This window comes from Pristis pectinata, chromosome 2, assembly GCF_009764475.1.
Source record: "Pristis pectinata isolate sPriPec2 chromosome 2, sPriPec2.1.pri, whole genome shotgun sequence".
NCBI lineage: Eukaryota > Metazoa > Chordata > Chondrichthyes > Rhinopristiformes > Pristidae > Pristis > Pristis pectinata.
In genome coordinates this window covers 11,122,566-11,141,627 of record NC_067406.1, presented here as the reverse complement: position 1 = coordinate 11,141,627, position 19,062 = coordinate 11,122,566, and the positions used below count along the sequence as shown (strand labels likewise).

At 42.5% G+C, this 19,062-nt stretch overlaps 1 protein-coding gene across 2 annotated transcripts in view; it reads left to right on the top strand.

Annotated features, from left to right (window-relative positions):
* Positions 1 to 19,062, top strand: part of slc4a11 (solute carrier family 4 member 11) — a 132,589-nt gene that overhangs the window by 101,283 nt on the left and 12,244 nt on the right. For both annotated transcript variants that reach the window (XM_052010517.1, XM_052010518.1), the window contains 3 exons: positions 844 to 917; positions 2,316 to 2,517; positions 14,681 to 14,787. In XM_052010517.1, the coding sequence (XP_051866477.1) occupies positions 844 to 917; positions 2,316 to 2,517; positions 14,681 to 14,787 (383 nt within the window). The remainder of the gene's footprint in view (positions 1 to 843; positions 918 to 2,315; positions 2,518 to 14,680; positions 14,788 to 19,062) is intronic.

The following is a 19,062-nucleotide window of genomic DNA, read 5'->3' as shown; positions in this document are numbered from 1 at the left end:
TAGCAGTTAGCATAATGCTATTACAGCACCAGCGACCCGGGTTCAATTCCTGCCACTGTCAGTAAGGAGTTTGTGCCTTCTCCCCGTGACTGCGTGGGTTTCCTCTGGGTGCTCTGGTTTCCTCCCACATTCCAAAGGTGTATGGGTTAGGAAGTTGTGGGTGTGCTATGTTGGCGCCAGGAGTGTGGTGACACTTGCAGGCTGCCCCCAGAACACTCTATGCAAAAGATGCGTAAAAGAAAACTGCTTTGATGTGTATGTGACTGATAAATCTTATCTTAAATGCACCTTACATGTAGTAATTGTATCTGACCCTACCTCCTCAGGTATTGCCTTCAATGTGTGTATTTTTTTAAAAAAAAATCTTACCCCTCAGATCCCCTTTAAAACTCCTTCCTCTCACCTTGTGCTCATGCACTCTCGTTTTTGATGTCCTGCCACTTTCAAGAAGAGTGTTCCTCCACTGCACACCTTTTCAAAAACAATATTGTTCCATTTAGTTTACTGCCTCCCATCCACCTGACTCCTGAGGTGCATCAGCCTGTGCGCCGGTGCCTTTAAATGGTTCGCTGGCCTGTCTGCCTACTTCACCAGTTGTGTCCTTCTGACCTGCTGTTACCCTCACTATTCACAATATTCCCATTGTTTAATGTCGCCAGCAGACTCTGTTCCTTCACAATCCAAGTCTGTCAAGTGAAACACCAAACCATTGTCGCTATTTTAAGGATTGTATAATATTAATTTTTTAAATATTATCCTTTTGATCTTTCTCTTTGACAATGCCGAATGCGTGCCTACTTGTTGTTCAACTATTAATAACCTGCTACTTCATCCCCTCTGCAGATCAACAGATGAGATTCTAGCCGTCTTCATATCCATTGCATTTGTGGTGGACGCTTGTAAAGGCTTGGCCAAAAGTGAGTGGATGAAAATGATGGTCTTGGTGTTTATTCATTTATTTCTTCTCCCTTCTGTTCCTCTGGTCTACTTTGTTCACCATCATTTGGGCACCACCATTCACTCCACACAAGGGTAAACAAAGCATTTTTTTGCTTCACCGAGTCACGGAATGATTTATGGAAAAAGAGGACTCCATTTTGCCTCCTGTGCCTGTGATAGGGGTATCCAATTCACCTCCTGTCCTTGCTCTTGCCTTCATGGCCCAGCATCATTTTAAGTAGATACCCTGCTCTCTTTTGATTTATCACGTCTGAATCTGCTTCCATAGCCTTTTCAGGCACCAGGGTATTGAATACAAGTATGCCATCTTAACCACTACTTTCTGGTGCTGTGGGGTCTTTGGTTGATCTGAGAGAACAGTCACTACCTTGGTTTAATGTCCCATCTTGGCATTCCCTCAGTGTTCCACCAGGAGCCTCGGTGGCAATGTCTCGGGAGTGGGGTTGTGCTACCAACAGAAGGTTCTATTCCACATTGATGGTGCAGAACGTGAAGCATACTCCAAGGAGCTTTAGAATCATAGAAAATTTACTGTACAGAAGGTTGCCGGTCAAAAGCTAGCCCCACCTTCCAGAACCAGATCTGTAGACCTACAGGTCATAGCCCTTCACTTACACGTCCAAAAGTACTGTTTAAAGGATGGTAGAGGCAGAAAAATTCACCATCGGTCAGTGAGATCCAAACCCCACTGCCAGCCACCCCCAGCCCTCCTGTCGAATGCTTTCTTCTTCTCTCAGCTCTAACCTTCTGTTCTCAATGTTTCACTGGAGACTCCACCTTCAGATTGGTGACTCGCTAATGTTGGGTCCCAATTACTATCCACTAGTTTGTCACTGTCACTTTTGGCTGCATCCATAGCATGGCTGTGCCCTCACTATTGCCTGTCAGAAGCACAGGTGCTTCATTTTCTACTTGCCAGCTAGTGCCCAAGGCTGGAATATCTCACCTGAAAAGATTTTGATTCCTGTCTCAATCTCCCGTGGAAAAGCCACCTTGCCTGGGAAGGGATTTTCTGCAAATCTCCCATTTTGTGTGTGCAACCATTTCCTGTCTGCCTTATTAATGTTGATTTGGGAGGGGTTATGGACTGTCTTCTGCCACCTTGCACCATCTGTTCTCCTTGAACGATGCAGCTATCCATTAGATTCCAGACTGATGATGGTCTCCTCATTAGATATCAAAACTCATCCTTATTTTCTTCTGACTTTTCTTTCATGTACACTTCACCTGTGATTTTATAGCTCAGTCTCCTTCAGTGTGAAATAATGCATGGGGAGGGATTGTGTGTGTGGAGTAGGGGGTGTTGGATCTCCAGAGAGAAACTTATGATGTTGATTTGCCTTTTTATTCCTCAGTTTTTCAGGATTATTACTTCTGCCCTAAAATCCAAGGAGGGAGCGAGGAGTTTGGTTCCAAGTTTAATGCCAGCCATCCACTCAACGCTACGGACCCTGACTCTGGGGCTCATCCCTGTGGCCGGGATAGTGCTGTCCTAAGTCTTTTCCTGATGCTCGGCACCCTGTGGCTGGGGTACACCTTGTTCCAGTTCAAGAAAAGGTAAATTCCAGGAACAAAAAACACAAACCAATGCTGTTCGACCCCCTGAGTTCCTCCAGCAGTTAGTTTTTTTTAACTCACAATTTCAGCATCTGCAGTCCCTTGTGTCTCAATTTCCAGGAAGTTCCTTTGTATGGATGGCTGGTTCAGTTTAATGTGGTGTCACTTATTTATCCCCTCAACTGAGCCCAGATTCTTCACCTGGCCAGGGGGACTAAACCATTCCTGTGCCTATTGCCACAGTTACTGCCCTTGGCATGGATGGTCCCATCATCATGAATGGTTCCCCAGTATGATAAAATGGACTCTTGACCTCCTAATCTATCTCGTTATGACCTTGCACCATATTGTCTGCATGTACTGCACTTTCTCTGTTGCACTTTACTCTGTATTGTTTTACCTTGTACTACCTCAGTGCACTGTGTAATGAAATAATCTGTATGCCTGAATGGTATGCAAGACGAGCTTTTCACTGCACATGTACTCTGTACATGTGACAATAATATTCCAAGTCCATCATGACACATTGAAAATAGTTATTAGTTCTTTTTTAAAATGGTCATTTACACTAAATTAAAACTTGTACTGCTTTTGAATGTGAAGATGATACTTGAATTTTCAATGAAGAAATATATCTGGCTGACTGAGTAAAGTCAAGCAGCACCTCGAGTAGCTGCATGATCATGTGGAGCAGGAATTGGGTAACTAGTTCCTTGAGTGTTCTCAGCCGTTGTGACATTTGCTGATCTGTGATCGAACTTGGTGCACTTGATCTTTTTTTCCCCCTACACAGGCCGTTCTCGGATCATGAATGGGTTCTGTTTTTACAGATGTCCTTGAGTTGATTTTGTCCAAGTCAAAATGCACAAAAATCTCTAGATAGACAATAGGAGCAGAAGTAGACCATTCGGCCCTTCGAGTCTGCACCGCCATTTTGAGATCATGACTGATCCTCAACAATCAATATCCTGTTCCTGCCTTGTCCCCATATCCCTTGATTCCCCTATCTATAAGAAACCTATCTAGCTCCTTCTTGAAAGTGCCCAAAGAATTGGCCTCCACTGCCCTCTGAGGCAGTGCATTCCACAAATTCACAACCCTCTGGGAGAAGAAGTTTTTCCTCACCTCTGTCCTAAATGGCCTAGCCCTTATTCTTAAATCATGCCCCCTGGTCCTGGACTTCCCCAACATCTGGAACATATTTCCTGTCTCTATCTTGTCCAATCCCTTAGTAATCCTGTATGTTTCAATCAGATCCCCTCTCAATCTTCTCAATTCCAGCGTGTACAATCCCAGTCTCTCCAACCTCTCAGCATAAAACAATCCCGACATCCCCAGAATTAACCTCGTAAACCTACGCTGCACGCCCTCTATAGCCAGGATATCCTTCCTTAACCCTGGAGACCAAAACTGTACACAATACTCCAGGAGTGGTCTCACCAGGGCCCTGTACAAATGCAAAAGAATCTCTTTGCTTTTGTACTCAATTCCCCTTGTAATACAGGCCAACATTCCATTAGCCTTCATCACTGCCTGCTGCACTTGCTCATTCACTTTCAGTGACTGATGAACAAGGACTCCTAGATCCCTTTGTATTTCCCCCTTACCTAACTCCACACCATTCAGATAATAATCCGCCTTCCTGTTCCTGCTCCCAAAGTGGATAACCTCACACTTATCCACATTAAACTTCACCTGCCAAGTATCTGCCCACTTACCCAACCTATCCAAATCACCTTGAATTCTCCTAACTTCCTCTTCACATGTCGCACTGCCACCCAACTTTGTATCATCAGCAAACTTGCTAATGTTATTCCCAATGCCTTCATCTAAATCATCGACATAGATCGTAAACAACTGCAGTCCCAGCACCGAGCCCTGTGGCACCCCACTAGTCACGGCCTGCCACTCTGAGAAACATCCATTCACCCCTACCCTTTGTTTCCTATCTGCCAACCAGTTTTCTATCCATGTTAATACCCGCCCCCCAATTCCATGAGCCCTAATTTTACCCACCAATCTCCTGTGCGGCACTTTATCAAATGCCTTCTGAAAGTCGAGGTATACAACATCCACTGAATCTCCCTCGTCTATTTTCCTGGTTACGTCCTCAAAAAAAAAACTCCAGTAGATTAGTCGAGCATGATTTGCCCTTGGTAAATCCATGTTAACTCGACCCAATCCTATCATTGCTATCCAAATATGCCGCTATTTCATCCTTAATAATAGACTCTAGCATCTTCCCCACCATAGATGTTAGGCTAACTGGACGATAGTTCCCCATTTTCTCCCTCTCTCCTTTCTTTAAAAAGTGGGATAACATTAGCCATTCTCCAATCCTCAGGAACTGACCCCGAATGTAAGGAACATCGGAAAATGATCACCAATGCATCCACAATTTCTAGAGCCACCTCCTTTAGTTCCCTGGGATGCAGACCATCTGGACCTGGGGATTTGTCAGTCTTCAGCCCCATTAGTCTACCCATCACCATTTCTTTCCTAATGTCAATCCACTTCAGTTCCTCTGTCACCCCCTGCCTTTTGTCCATCCTTACTTCTGGGAGATTTCTTATGTCTTTCCCCGTGAAGACAGATCTAAAGTACTTATTAAATTTGACTGCCATCTCCCTGTTTCCCGTAATAATTTCACCCGATTCGGTCTTCAAGGGCCCAACATTGTTCCTAACTAACTTCTTTCCCTTCACATAACCTAAAAAAGCTTTTGCTATCCTCCTTAATATTCCTGGCTAGCTTGCCTTTGTACCTCATTTTTTTTTCTTCCCGAATTACCTTTTTAGTTAAATTCTGCTGCACCTTAAAAATTTCCCAATCTTCTATCTTCCCACTCAGCTTGGCTCTGCCATACTTCCTTTTTAACACAATGCTATCCCTGACTTCTTTTGTCAGCCACGGTGGCCCCTTTCCCCTCTTTGAGTCTTTCCTTCTCTGGGGAATAAACTGATCCTGCACCTTGTGTATTATTCCCAAGAATACCTGCCATTGCTGTTTCACTGACAATTCTGCTAGGATGCCCGCCCAGTCAACTTTAGCCAGCTCCTCCCTCATGGCTCCCACATATGGTAACCACACCTCCATGGTGTTGGTAATTTGGTTTATTGTTGTTACATGTACTGATACACAGAGAAAAACTGTTTTGCATGCCATCCATACAAATAATTTCAAAACATAAGTACATTGAGGTATTACGAAGGGCAAAGCAGTAACAATGCAGAATATAGTGTTACAGTGACAGAGTGCATTGCAGGTAGACAAGGTGCAAGAGCTATGACGAGGTATATTGAGAGATCAAGAGTTCACCTTTATCAAACGAGGTCTGTTCAATAGTCTTATCCTGGAGTGTGGTGGTACGTGTTTCCAAGTTTTATTATCCTGCCAGATGGGAGAGGCGAGAAGAGAGAATGTCTGGGGTGGGTGGGGTCTTTGTCTACACTTCGCTACCTTGGTAAAGCAACCAGCATGATCAGAGTCCATGGAGGGGAGGCTGGTTTCTGTGATGTGCTGGGCTGTGTCCACAACTCTGCAGTTTTTTGTGGTCACAGGCAGAGCAGTTGCCGTACCAAGCCGTGATGCATCCAGATAGGATGCTTTCTGTGGTGCATCGATAAAAGTTGGTGAGGGTCATGTAATAGGGATATGTAATAAATGGCATCAATAACATATGAGACTGATATGAAAGAACAATTACTAAAATTGGAGAGAGAGGACACTAGTTCTCCTGTTCGTAGGAATGGGCATATGCACATACTTTGGACTTTTGAATTTAATGTTATGGGAGTTTGTACGTTCAGGCATTGATAACCTGGGATGGCCTGTGTCCCTAAATATAATTTGTTTGGCAAACATCCATCCATCTCAAATTTACTGTTCCTCTAGCCCCAACTGCTACTTGTGAAGAATTCCAAGTTTCTATTACCCTCTGCTTGCAGATCTATTGTGATCCCTCCCTCCCTCTCCTCTGGAAAAACCTGGCTCTGACGCTAAACTAAAACTCCCAACCAGCAGAAGTCGCTTCTATCTGCTGTGTCAGTAAAGTAGAGGTTATTGTCATGTGCATAAGTTCGGTGAGGTACAGGTGCAATGAAAAACCTGCTTGCAGTGGCATCATGGGCATATAGGTACAGACAGCACAGTATAAATTATGCACATTATGCAAGACAGTGAAGAGGAAAAAAAGACTAGTACACAAAACCCCACAGCTATCCAGTTCTTATTTATAGATTCAATTTACTTAGATTCAATATACTTTTGAATGGTTCCCTTATACGATGAGATGGACTCTGACCTCACAATCTACCTTGTTGTGACCTTGCACTTTATTGTCTATCTGCACTGCACTTTCCCTGAATTGACCTGTATGATCAGTATGCAAGACAAGTTGTTCACTGTACCTCGGTACAAGTGACAATAATAAACCAATACCAATAGATTAATGCAGTGTGGAAATAGTCCCTTCAGCCCATCATGCCCATGCTGATCACTCAGTACCTATCTATACTAATCCCATTTGCCATCATTTGGTCCTTGAACTTCTATGCCTTAAATCTCAAAACACTTCAGTCAAATCTTTTTAATTCCAAGGACTGCAGTCCTCACTGTTCAGATATTGCTCTGGTAACTCAACACTTCCTTTCATCTGTATTTCCTTCCCGAGGCCCCAGAGTAAAAAAAAAACGGAAAATGCTTGGAACACTCAGCAGGTCGGGCGTCATCTGTGGAAAGACAAGTCGTGTTGACATTTTGGGTCAAAGACCCTCTGTCAGTACTGGAACACCCCTCCACTTCAGCTGTGGTCTTCACAGGGCTTTCTGTAGCTTTATTTAGGCTATCGGTGTTCCAGACTCCTAGATATAAAGGCCAGACCCCTGTTAACCTTTTGACCATTTTCCATACCTATTCAGGATATTTTAATCTATACATTGACACTCCAAGTATATTGGATCAACACCAGTTCTACTGTTCACTATTTAGAACTCACTTTGCCTGCTTTGAAATCCATTTGCCATAGCACTGCCTGATTACTTAATTTATTTACCTCTGTAATTTCGTGTTTCCATAAATGCTTCTGACACCTTTTGTATCATTCGCGAACCTGGATAGATGGTGTTCTATCCTAGGATCTGAATTGTTTATAAATTTAATGGGTAGTTGCAGACCCAATACTGAGCCTCATGGAACACCGATAATCACGGGTATTATATACCCACACATAATCTGTATCCTGTAGCTTGGAAAATTCCAAACAAAGTTAATAATTTTCCATCCGTTCAGAGTTTCTACTTCCAATGACTTCTTGAGAGAGTTTTTCAAATCCTGCTGGCAGTCCATATTTCTAAAATTCACCCTGTTGACTACTTTAATTCAGTCAGATTAAATCAGGTATGATAAATGCTTGATGAGTCCATGCTGGCTTGCTCTCATTTGCTGAAAGATTTTCTGTCACTCTATTAGTAAGTTCCTGACAACAGGGTTAAGGCTAACTGTGATTGCTTGCTGTACCTCTCTCATATTTCTTAAAGAGCAGAATGGCATGTCTGATTTTCCAAACCAAGGGAATGAGAATTTAGATCTGGTTAAGGGCATCTGCAAAGAATTTGCCTACTTCCTTTTAAAACCATTCGTTAGTCCTGGGAGTTAGTGCCATCTTTTGAGCCACTGGTTTCTTCTGTAGTGTTAGTTTGCTTGTTTTAATTTTGGTGAGAGCTCATTCCTTATTCAGTATTAGTTTCTGCGGGGTTTACATGATGCTGTTCTTGTTCTCTTCTGTCAATAATGATGCAAAGTAATTATTCATTGTTTGCTACGTCAGTCTAAACCTCTTGATGAGAAACTTTTTGACTGATTGTCCTTGATCATTCCTATCAGAAATCAGTTACATTTATGTGTGGATTAATTAGGAAAAGCTGGCATGATAAGATATCTTTTAGTCACGTGTACATCGAAACACGCAGTAGTGTATCTTTTGTGACTCGTACGTCTTTGGAATTTGGGAGCACCCGGAGGAAACCCACACATACACAGGGAGAACGTACAAACTCCTTACAGACAACGACCAGAATTGAACCTGGGTCGCTGGCGCTGTAAAGCATTACGCTAACCGCTACACTACCGTGACAGGTAGCATAGCAGTTAGCATAACACTATTACAGCACCAGCGACCCAGGTTCAATTCTGGCCACTGTCTGTAAGGAGTTTGTACATTCTCCCTGTATCTGTGTGTGTTTCCTCCAGGTGCTCCGGTTTCCTCCCACGTTCCAAAGACGGATGGGTTAGGGAGTTGTGGGCGTGCTATGTTGGTGCCAGAAGCATGGTGACACTTGCGGGCTGCCCCCAGAACACTCTTCGCAAAAGATGCATTTCACTGTGTTTCGGTACACATGTGACTAATAAAGAAATCTTAAATGGTTCCTGGACTAGCAACCAGGGTTGTGGTTCACTGATCCAGGGACATTAGCACAGAACACAGTAGGAACAGGAGTAAACCACTTGGCCCCTCAAGCCTGCCCCAACATTCAATATGATCATGTCTGTTCTGCCCCCAGGCCTCAACTCCTCTTCTGTACTGGTCCCCCATTGTCCTGAATTTCCTCATCTTTCAAGAATTTATCTGCTTCCTCTTTAAATACCTCCCATGATCTAGTCTCTCTGGGGTAGAAAATTCTAGACCCTCACCACCCTGTAAGAAGTAAATAATTCCCTGAGCACCTCAGTTTTCAAAGATTTCCCCCCTGCCCCCCACCGCCCCACCAGTCTTGTACAAGACTATCCCAGTAGCGGAAACATCAGTGTCATATCACCTCAGGATCTCGTGTGTTTCAATAAGATCACCCTCATTTCACTGTGTGTGTGTGTTTCGATGTACATGTGACTAATAAAGATATCTTGTGTTCTGAACTTCAAATACAGATCCAATTTCTCCAGCTGTATGCGATAGGCCATGCCTGTCATATCAGAAATTAGCCCAGTGAATCTATCTTCAGACTGCTTCCAATGCCAGTATATTCCTGCTTAAATGAAAGGAGCAAAAACTTTGAAGTAGTCCCAGGTGCTGGTTCACCAACACCCTGCAAAGTTGTATCAATACTTTGCCATTTCTAAATTCCAAACCTCTTAGAACAATTACAGCACAATTCAGGCCCTTCGGCCCACAAAGCTGTGCTGAACATGTCCCTACCCTAGAAATTACTAGGCTTACCCATAGCCCTCTATTTTACTCAGCTCCATGTACCTATCTAACAGTCTCTTGAAAGACCCTATCGTATCAGTCTCCACCACAGTTTCTGGCAGCCCATTCCCCGCACTCACCGCTCTGACTCCCCAGCACCTTAAACCTATGTCCTCTTGTGACCACCAATTCAGCTTTGGGGAAAAGCCCCTGACTATCATACTTCTCATCATCTTATACACCTCAATCAGGTCCCTCCTCATCCTGTCTCTCCAAGGAGAAAAGGCCAAGTTCCCTCAACCTGCTTTCATAATGCATGCTCCGCATTCCAGGCAGCATCCTTGTAAATCTCCTATGCACCCTCGCTATGGCTTCCACATCTTTCCTATAGTGAGGTGACCAAAATTGAGCACAATACTCCAAGTGGTATCTGACCAGGGACCTATATAGTTGCAACAATACCTCATGACTCCTAAATTCAATTCCCTGATTGATGAAGGACAATACACCATATGCCGCCTTAACCACAGAGTAATAAAGACCATTATCCCACTTGCCTTCCTAACTACTAGCTGTACCTGCCTGCTACCTCTTTGTGATTTATGCACAAGAACACTTGCTGTACTTCACTTTCTTGCAATTTCTCTCCATTTAGATCATAACTTACCTTTTCTATTCCTCTTACTACAAGAGCATGATTTTGCTTATTCAACCCCATCTTCCAAATTTTCACCCACCCAGTCGATCTACATGTTGCAGAGTCCTAATATGGCAACATACCCTCCACCTATTTCCTCATTGTAGGAAAACTTGGATACCTTGTGCTCTGCCCCCTTCTCCAGGTCATTAATATAAATAATAATTAATTGAACTTTGGGGCTCTCCATTAGTTATATCTTTTTGGCTTGAGAAAGACCCATTTATTCTGGTTCTGTCTTCACTGTGATAACCAGTCTTCAATACATGTTAACAGTGTTTTCCTGTGGCACCTCATCAAGTACCTACTAGAAATCAACATGGACCAGGGCAAGCTCTTGGTGATGTTTACACCTAGGACTTGAAGGGCTCAACCATCTCCACCTCAGCACCATTGATGCAGATGGGCAAATGCTCTGCCCTGCTGCCTGAAGTCAATGACCAGCTCTTTTATTTTGCTGACATTGAGGGAATGGTTGTTCAAAACTCTTTCCTTCCTGCACGGTCTCATTGTTTGAGATCCAGCCCATTACAGTGGTATCATCTGCAACCTTTAAATGGAATTATCAGTTATTTCCTTGTTTCCCACTATTGATTCCCCTGTCTCACTCTCCAGGGATCTCTCTAATCCTAGCTGCACTCCTTATGTTGAAGCTCTTGTTTGTTTTGATATTACGTACTGGATTCTTTGTCTTGATTGGTCTATTCAGACTCACTGCTGGTTCCTGAAAAATTCCCAGTGTTCTGGTCTACCACAAGCCCTTGCCACTTGGTAAGATTCAACTTTCTTTTTCTTGACCTCCTTTGTTGACCACAAATGGTTCAGCTTTCTCATTTCTTTTTTAAAAAAAAATTTTGTTTAAATTTTATTTACAGCATGGTAACAGGCCCTTCTGGCCCAACGAGTCCGCGCTGCCCATTTTAAACCCCCATATTAACCTACCCGTACGTCTTTAGAACGTGGGAGGAAACCGGACCATCCGGAGGAATCCCATGCAGACACGGGAGAACGTACAAACTCCATACAGACAACGATGGGAATTGAACCTTGATTGCTGGCGCTGTAATAGTGTCGCGCTAACTGCTACGCTACCGTGCCATGGAATCCCTCTTTCTAATTGGAATAAATTTTTGCTGAGGATTATGAAACAGCACTTTAAATATCTGTCACTGATCAATCAATGATCTATCCCTTGGCCTATTTACCTAGAGTAGTCTAAACAACACTACATTCATACCTTTTGTATTTTGAGAGCACTGGTTTTAGACTCAGGATGTTCACCCTGAAACTGTATCTGGAATTTAACCATGATAGCTAGGAAATTTAGATCAAATAATTAAAACTGGAATTAAAGCTAATCTTGATAATGATAACTGTAAAACTACCAGATTGTTGTAAAAACCCATCTGGTTAGCTAATTCCTTTCAGGGCAGGAAATCTGCCAGGTTTCTCTGCTCTGGGCAATAGATCTACCTTTGTCATTGACACTTAATTGCCTCCTCAATGCAATTAATAATGAACAATAAGTGCCAGAGGTACCCATATCCTGTGACTAAATAAATTAAAAATTGTCTGTACACCACACATAAGGAATGAGGCGAATGCCTTGCAGGAGGTGTGTAAGAGGTTTATGAATGATTCGAGGGTTGATGACCTTCAGATAGGTGGGTGGAAGGGAGAAGCTGAGCTTCTCTCTGGAAGTGGAGGGGATCAGATAAAAGATGCAGGCACGATAGTGTAGCAGTTAGCGAATGCTTTACAGCGCCAACAACCTGGGTTCAATTCTGGCTGCTGTCTGTAAGGAGTTTGTACATTCTCCCCCATGTCTGCATGGGTTTCCTCCTGGTGCTCTGGTTTCCTCCCACATTCCAAAGATGTACGGGTTAGGAAGTTGTGGGCTTCTATGCTGGTGCCGGAAGAGTGGCGACACTTGTGGGCTGCCCCAGAACAATCTATGCAAAAAGATGTATTTCTCTGTGTGTTTCTATGTACATGTGACTCAAAGATATCTATCTTAAATCTTAAAGTATTTAATATTATGAAGGATTTAGACAAAACAGATGAAGAGTGAAAATGTTCAAGAACTAAGGGACAAGAATGAAGATGATTGGCAAATTGAATCAAAAGTGACATGAGGAAAACTTTTTTTGCAAGGTCTAGACTACATTGTTGGGAGAGCAATGGCAACAGATTTAGTTCAGAAGGGAACAAGACAAATGAAAGGAGAAAAATTGCTGAGCTGTAGTGGGAGGGTAGCAGTGTGTGGCTGCTGAATTGTTCTGTGTACAGTTGGCACGTGAAGCAAATGGGGCTCCTTTAAAGTCAGTTTATTGTTATGTACACCAGGGTGCAATGAAATTCCACACTTGTGTGAAGGTCACAGAGTAAACAGTATGCGTAAATACAACAATAAATACAGTGACAAGTGCAAAACAACCGATGAAGGTAGAGCGGTGGATGTGGTGTATAAGGACTTTAGTTAGGCTTTTGACATGGTTCACCATGGTAGGGTCATCCAGAAAGTCATGAGGCATGGGATCCATGGAAACTTGGCTGCATGGATTCAGAATTGGCTTGCCCACAAAAGGCAGAGCGAGGGAGTAGATGGAGCATATTCTGCCTGGAGGTTGGTGACCAGTGGTGTTCCACAGGGATCTGTTCTGGGACCCCTGCTCTTTCTGATTTTTTATTATTATTATTATTATTATTATTATATAAATGATGGATGAGGAAGTGGGCGGATAGGTTGGTAAGTTTGCAAATGACACAAAGGTTGGTGTTGTGGATAGTGTAGAAGGTTGTCGTAGGTTGCAACAGGATGCAGAGCTGGGCGGAGAAGTGGCAGATGGAGTTCAATCTGGAGAAGTGTGAAGTGATACACTTTGGAAGAACAGACTTGAAGGCGGAGTACAAGGTTAATGACAGGATTCTTAGCAATATGGAGGAACAGAGATCTTGAGGTCAAAGTATATAGATCCCTCAGTTGCTGGGCAAGTTGATAAGGTTGTTAAGAAGGTGTATGGTGTGCTGGCCTTAATCAGTCGGGGTATTGAGTTAAAGATCCGTGAGGTAATGTTGCAGCTCTATAAAACCCTGGTTAGACCACACTTGTAGTATTGTGTTCAATTCTGGTCGCCTCATTATAGGAAGGATGTGGAAGATTTAGAGAGGGTGCAAAGGAGTTTTACCAGGATGCTGCCTGGATTAGAGAACACATTTTATGAAGAAAGGTTGAACGAGCTAGGGCTTTTCTCTTTGGAGCAACAGAGGATGAGAGGTGACTTGATAGAGGTGTGTAAGATTGAGAGGCATAGATAGTGGATGGCCAGCACCTTTTCCCCAGGGTGGCAATGGCCAATACCAGTGAACATAAGTTTAAGGTGAGTGGAGGAAAGTTTGGGGAGAGGCCAGGTAGGTTTTTTAGAGTGGTGGGTGCCTGGAGTGCACTGCCAGAAGTGGAGGTAGAGGCTGATACCATAGGGACATTTAAAAGACTCTTAGATAGATAGGCGCATGGATGAAAGAACAATGAAAGGTTATGGGCTGTGTAGGAGGGAAGGGTTGGACTTTTCATGGAGTGGGCTTGTATAGGTCAGCACAACATCATGGGCAGAAGGGCCTGTATGTTTCAAATTCCTGTTTGAAGGTCATATTCTGTAAGGAACTGTACAGGAAATCAGCTCAAAGGAGGGGAGGCCTCAAATATTTGAGACACAAAACTGTTGATGCTGAAATCGGGAGCAAAAAATAAACCACCGGAAGAAGTCAGTGGGTCCAGCAGCATCTGTGGCGGCTAAGGGATGGTCAACGTTTTAGGTCTAGACCCAACTTCAGGACTGGAAGTGTAGAGGGAAGATGGCCAGTATATAGAAATGAGAGAGGGGTGAGACAGGCTGGCAGGGGATAGGTGTATCTTGAAGAGTTTGCTGTGGAGTAGCAGAATGGAGAAGCAGTTGTCTCACTTCTATATACTGGCTATCTTCCCTCTACACTCTTGGTCCTGATGCGGAGTCATGACCTGATACCTAGTCCATCCCTTTGCTTCCACAGATGCTGCTTGACCTGCTAAGTTCTTCCAGCAGTTTTAGTTTTTTGCCACAAATATTTATTATGATATACAGCCATGATAATGGAATCCTGTCTGTTTTAATCCTATTGTCTAAAGATTTTCCAATTGATTTGCAGAAACTGCTCCAGTAATTACTTTGAATTTTCATTTTAGAGAAGAGAAATATCCTTTTTTTTTAAAAATTCATTCAAACACACTTTTATTTACTTTACAGCCCTTTCCTGCATGCCCGGGTCCGTGAAACCTTGTCTGATTGTGCCTTGCCAATATCGGTGTTGGTGTTTTCATTTGTGGGATCATTCCTTTTTAGAGATATCAAGGGTATGTTCATTGTTTTACTTCATCCAACTTTCTGTATTGTTTTAGCTTTGCTCTGGGATGTATTGAGGCTTTGCCTTTCCGTTGGATCACTTTGTGTTTCCATAACTTTGCTTTCTCTTTCCATTCCCCACCCCCACTTTCACTTACCAAAACTTGCCACAGAATTGTATTCCATTTTTGTCAGTGGTGATAATAACTGATCCTTGAAGGTAAACGTCTTGGATGAGATGCTATCAAGTAGATTTTGCTAGTTTTGAAGTCTAGTGTAAATGACTGGGTGACAGACTGTGTTGTAATGTGTGAGGCATATAGAACAAGCTGAAGGCGGAGACGAGAGACTGCTGGTGCTGGAAATCTGGAGCAACAAACACAAAAAAAACAAGCTGGAGGAATTCAGCAGGTTGGGTAGCATCTATGGAGGGAAATGAACTGCTAATGTTTTGGACAGAGACCCTTCATCAGGAAACAAATAACCCTAAAGATGGCCCCTTGAAGCTGTTCCAAAATCCACTAAGGTCAGAGGTGTTTTGCTGTCATTTTCCCAGCCAATTCCCAAAAATCTAACCTAGAATATACTTGGTGACTAAGCATTCTAAGTGAAGAAGTTACTCATTGCATTTCTGAATGGATGCCCTCTTATCTTGATCCAATTATACTCCCTCTTTTATCCTCTCCAGCTAAAGAAAGCAGCCTCCCAGCCTACCTATCTGTTCCTCCCTGTATTTTGTATGTCTCAAAGAAATCCACTTTCATTCTTTTATTTTATTCTTTCAGCCAATACTCCAACTGATGTCTTGCAAAAGACTATGTTAAAATTGCAGCAGGACTTCCTTGCCCTAATTGCTTGCTGTTCCTGCAAGTATAACTTTCTGCCTTTTGAGCCAGCCGACCCTGATCCCTCTTTAACATTACAATTTATTAGTTCCTTACTGGTTCAAAGGTATTGTTTTCTCCTCTTGACAAAACTTCACATTTGCACATCATCTGTTGCTATTCTGCTCTCTCATTAACATACCTTTGTGCACAATCTCTGCTTATTTCCCCACATTGTTTTGTCAGCCAACTTAGATATGTTGTGTTTTGCTCTCATCGGGTCATTAATACAGTGCAATGGTTGAATGCTCAATGCTAATTATGGAAATTCACAAGAACTTCCCAATTTGACAAATACCTGTTTATTCTTTGTTGTCTTAATATTGAATTCTCTGTCCATCCTAATATATTGCTACCTTTCCAAGTTCTTAATTTATATAACAACCTTGTGTTCAAAATCTGTAACAAAGGATTTAATAACAGAACCGCTAGAAAAAAATAATGGGATAAAGTACAATTTATGAGAAGTCATGTTTGACTAATCAATGGAGTTATTTGAGAATGTGGCTGGCAGAATGGGAAACAGCACATGAGGAGAGATTTGAATGGACAAGGCCTTGCTCTCTTCAATTAAGAAGAATGGAAGATGATCTCACTGAAACTTAAATTCTGAGGTTCAACAGGATGGATGTGGAGATGAACCTAGGCATAAAGGTCTTTACTGTCTGAGACTAAGGGTTAGGCATTTGCACCAAGATGAAGAGAAATACTTAGAGGGCACTGAATCTTTGAAATTCAGTTTGAGGTTCTGCTATTGAGTTCGTTCAAAACCGAGATCAATAGATTTCTGAATATGAAGGGAATCGAGGGATAGGGAAAGGTGTGCAGGAACATGAAACAGAGGTGGAAGATCAGCCACGATCCTGAATGGCAGAGCAGGCTCAAAGGGCAGGATGATCTACCCCATCTAATCCTTGTGACAATATAAATGTGTTGCATTCACTGATTTCCTTTTTTAACCATCATAAAAAAAAATGAGATTTGTCAAGCACTATTTTTCTTTAATAATTCACCTTGACTCTAAAGGCCCTGTTATCACATAAATAACATGTATGCTAAAACTGATATCAGGTTTGCTTTTTGTTTCCCCACTTGCATGAATAGCAATGTCGTATTAGCCATCTCCTAATTTGCTGGGACTATTCCAAGTATGGGGAATTTTGGAAGCTGTACGTTAATGTATCCATCTCCACAACCACCTCTTGGAATCCAAGGTTGCAGGCTAGCAATCCAGGGGTTTTGTCAAGTTTTGGTTTCCTTGTATGCTCCTGTTTTTTCTCCTTTTAAAAGTTCCTCACATTCATTCACTATTTATTGTGGTTTCTATAGTGAAGACGTAGTAAAATATTATTTAATGGCGCAAGTCATTTTGAAAGTCATTATAGTTTCTCTTGCCTCTGGATCTATGTGGAACATGTTCACTTTTGCGAGCCTTTTTTTTAAAGTATGCACCAAAACCCTGAAACAATCTTCCTTGTGCTTTTGGCATTGTGATATTGCATCTGTTGCCACTTTCTAAACTCTCCCAATCTTTAAAGCATTTTTAATCTAATACTTTAATCCAACTTTTTCCCACAGATTTTCATTTATAAGTAGAATGTAGTTTCATTGAGAACTATGAAATATTTCTTTAACACTTTGCCACTGTTCATCAATTGGCAAATCAATTGTTCCAATCACTTCTGCCAACATACTCCTCATACCCTTTTTGTAGTTGGCTTTCAGTTCTAAGATTTGTTTTCAACCGAATTAATTCATGCTGCTTGATATAATATTGTAATCTTTTTCTCCAGTGATCCCTTTTGAGATTAATAATTGACCCTAAATAATAGAGATCTGTAATTACCCCATTCTCTAGTTGGTTCCAAGTAATATTACTTTTGGAAAGCCCCTTGATGCAATCTATGAAAGCATACCCAAACAACTTTGGGAATCAAAATCTAGAGGGCATAGGTTTAAGGTGAGAGGGGGGAAAGATTTAAAAGTGACCTGAGGGGCAACTTCATACAGAGGGTGGCGAATATCTGGAATGAGCTGGCAGAGGAAGTGGTTGAGGCAGGTCCAATAACAACATTTACAAGACACTTGGACAGGTACATGGATAAGAAGGTAGAGAGGGATATGGGCCAAACATGGGCAAATGGTACTAGCTTAGATGGACATCTTGGTCGGCATTGATGGGTTGAGCTGAAGAGCCAGTTTCTGTGCTATATTACAAGGGCATAAGAAATAGGAGCAGGAGCAGGAGTAGGCCATCTGGCCCATCGAGCCTGCTCTGCCATTTAATAAGATCATGGCTGATCTGGCCATGGACTCAAATCCACCTACCTGCCTTTTCCCCATGACCCTTAGATAGATTTTTGTATAGTGGGGGAATTGTGTCTGAAATATACTTAATAAGGTAACCTCTGCTGCTTCCCTGGACAGAGAATTCCACAGATTCACTGCTCTCTGGGAAAAGCAGTTTCTCCTCATCTCCATCCTAAATCTATTCCCCTGAATCTGAGGCTATGTCCCCTAGTTCTAGTCTCACCTACCAGTGGAAACAACCTTCCTGCCTCTATCTTATCTATCCCTTTCATGGCTTGATTAGTCAGAATCTTAGTTCGATTAACCAGCTTTGATTAGCCCAGTCTGCATGGTTTATAGTTCTAGCTTTGCTACAAGCATGCTTGAATCTGGATTAACCTTCCCTCCAAAGTAACAGGAGACCTATAAACTAAATCTACCAGTATCTTGTTTGCATCTTGTAACTAGTTTTTTTGCTGTAGTTCAGTTTACCTGGGCTATTCCACATCACCTCCTACCTTTCTTACTCGGTGTAGAAAGAGAGAGAGAATGTCCATGGGTGACCATTTTTGTGTTGTGTAGAGAGAAGGATGAGCCTTGATTGTGAAGATTTTGGGCTGCTCAGGCAAGCTGTAGTTGCAGACGGAGAGGAATATGTTGGAAACTCTTCAGGTCCAATGGAAATGCTCAGCTTTGGGTGGATCTGAATTTTATAGAAGAAGGAAGCTGTTTGGCGAGTAAAGATTAAAATGTACTTCGAGCCAGTTGTGGTACTGGAAGAAGTCATAGCGTACTTCAGCACAGAAAGTTCCTTCAGCCCATCTAGTCCACGCCGACCTGATCTTCTGCCTCGTCCCATCTACCTGGACCATATTCCTCTAAACCCCTCTCATCCATGTACCTATCCAAACTTCTCTCCAATGTTACAATTGAACCTGCATCTACCACTTCTGCTGCCAGCTCATTCCATGCTCACACCACCTTCTGAGTGAAAAAGTTCCCCCTCAGATTCCCCTTAAAAATTTCACTTTGCACCCTAAACCTATGTCCTCTAGTTCCAGTGCCACCCAAACTTAGGGTGACTGCATACGGACTTTTTCCCCTATCTATACC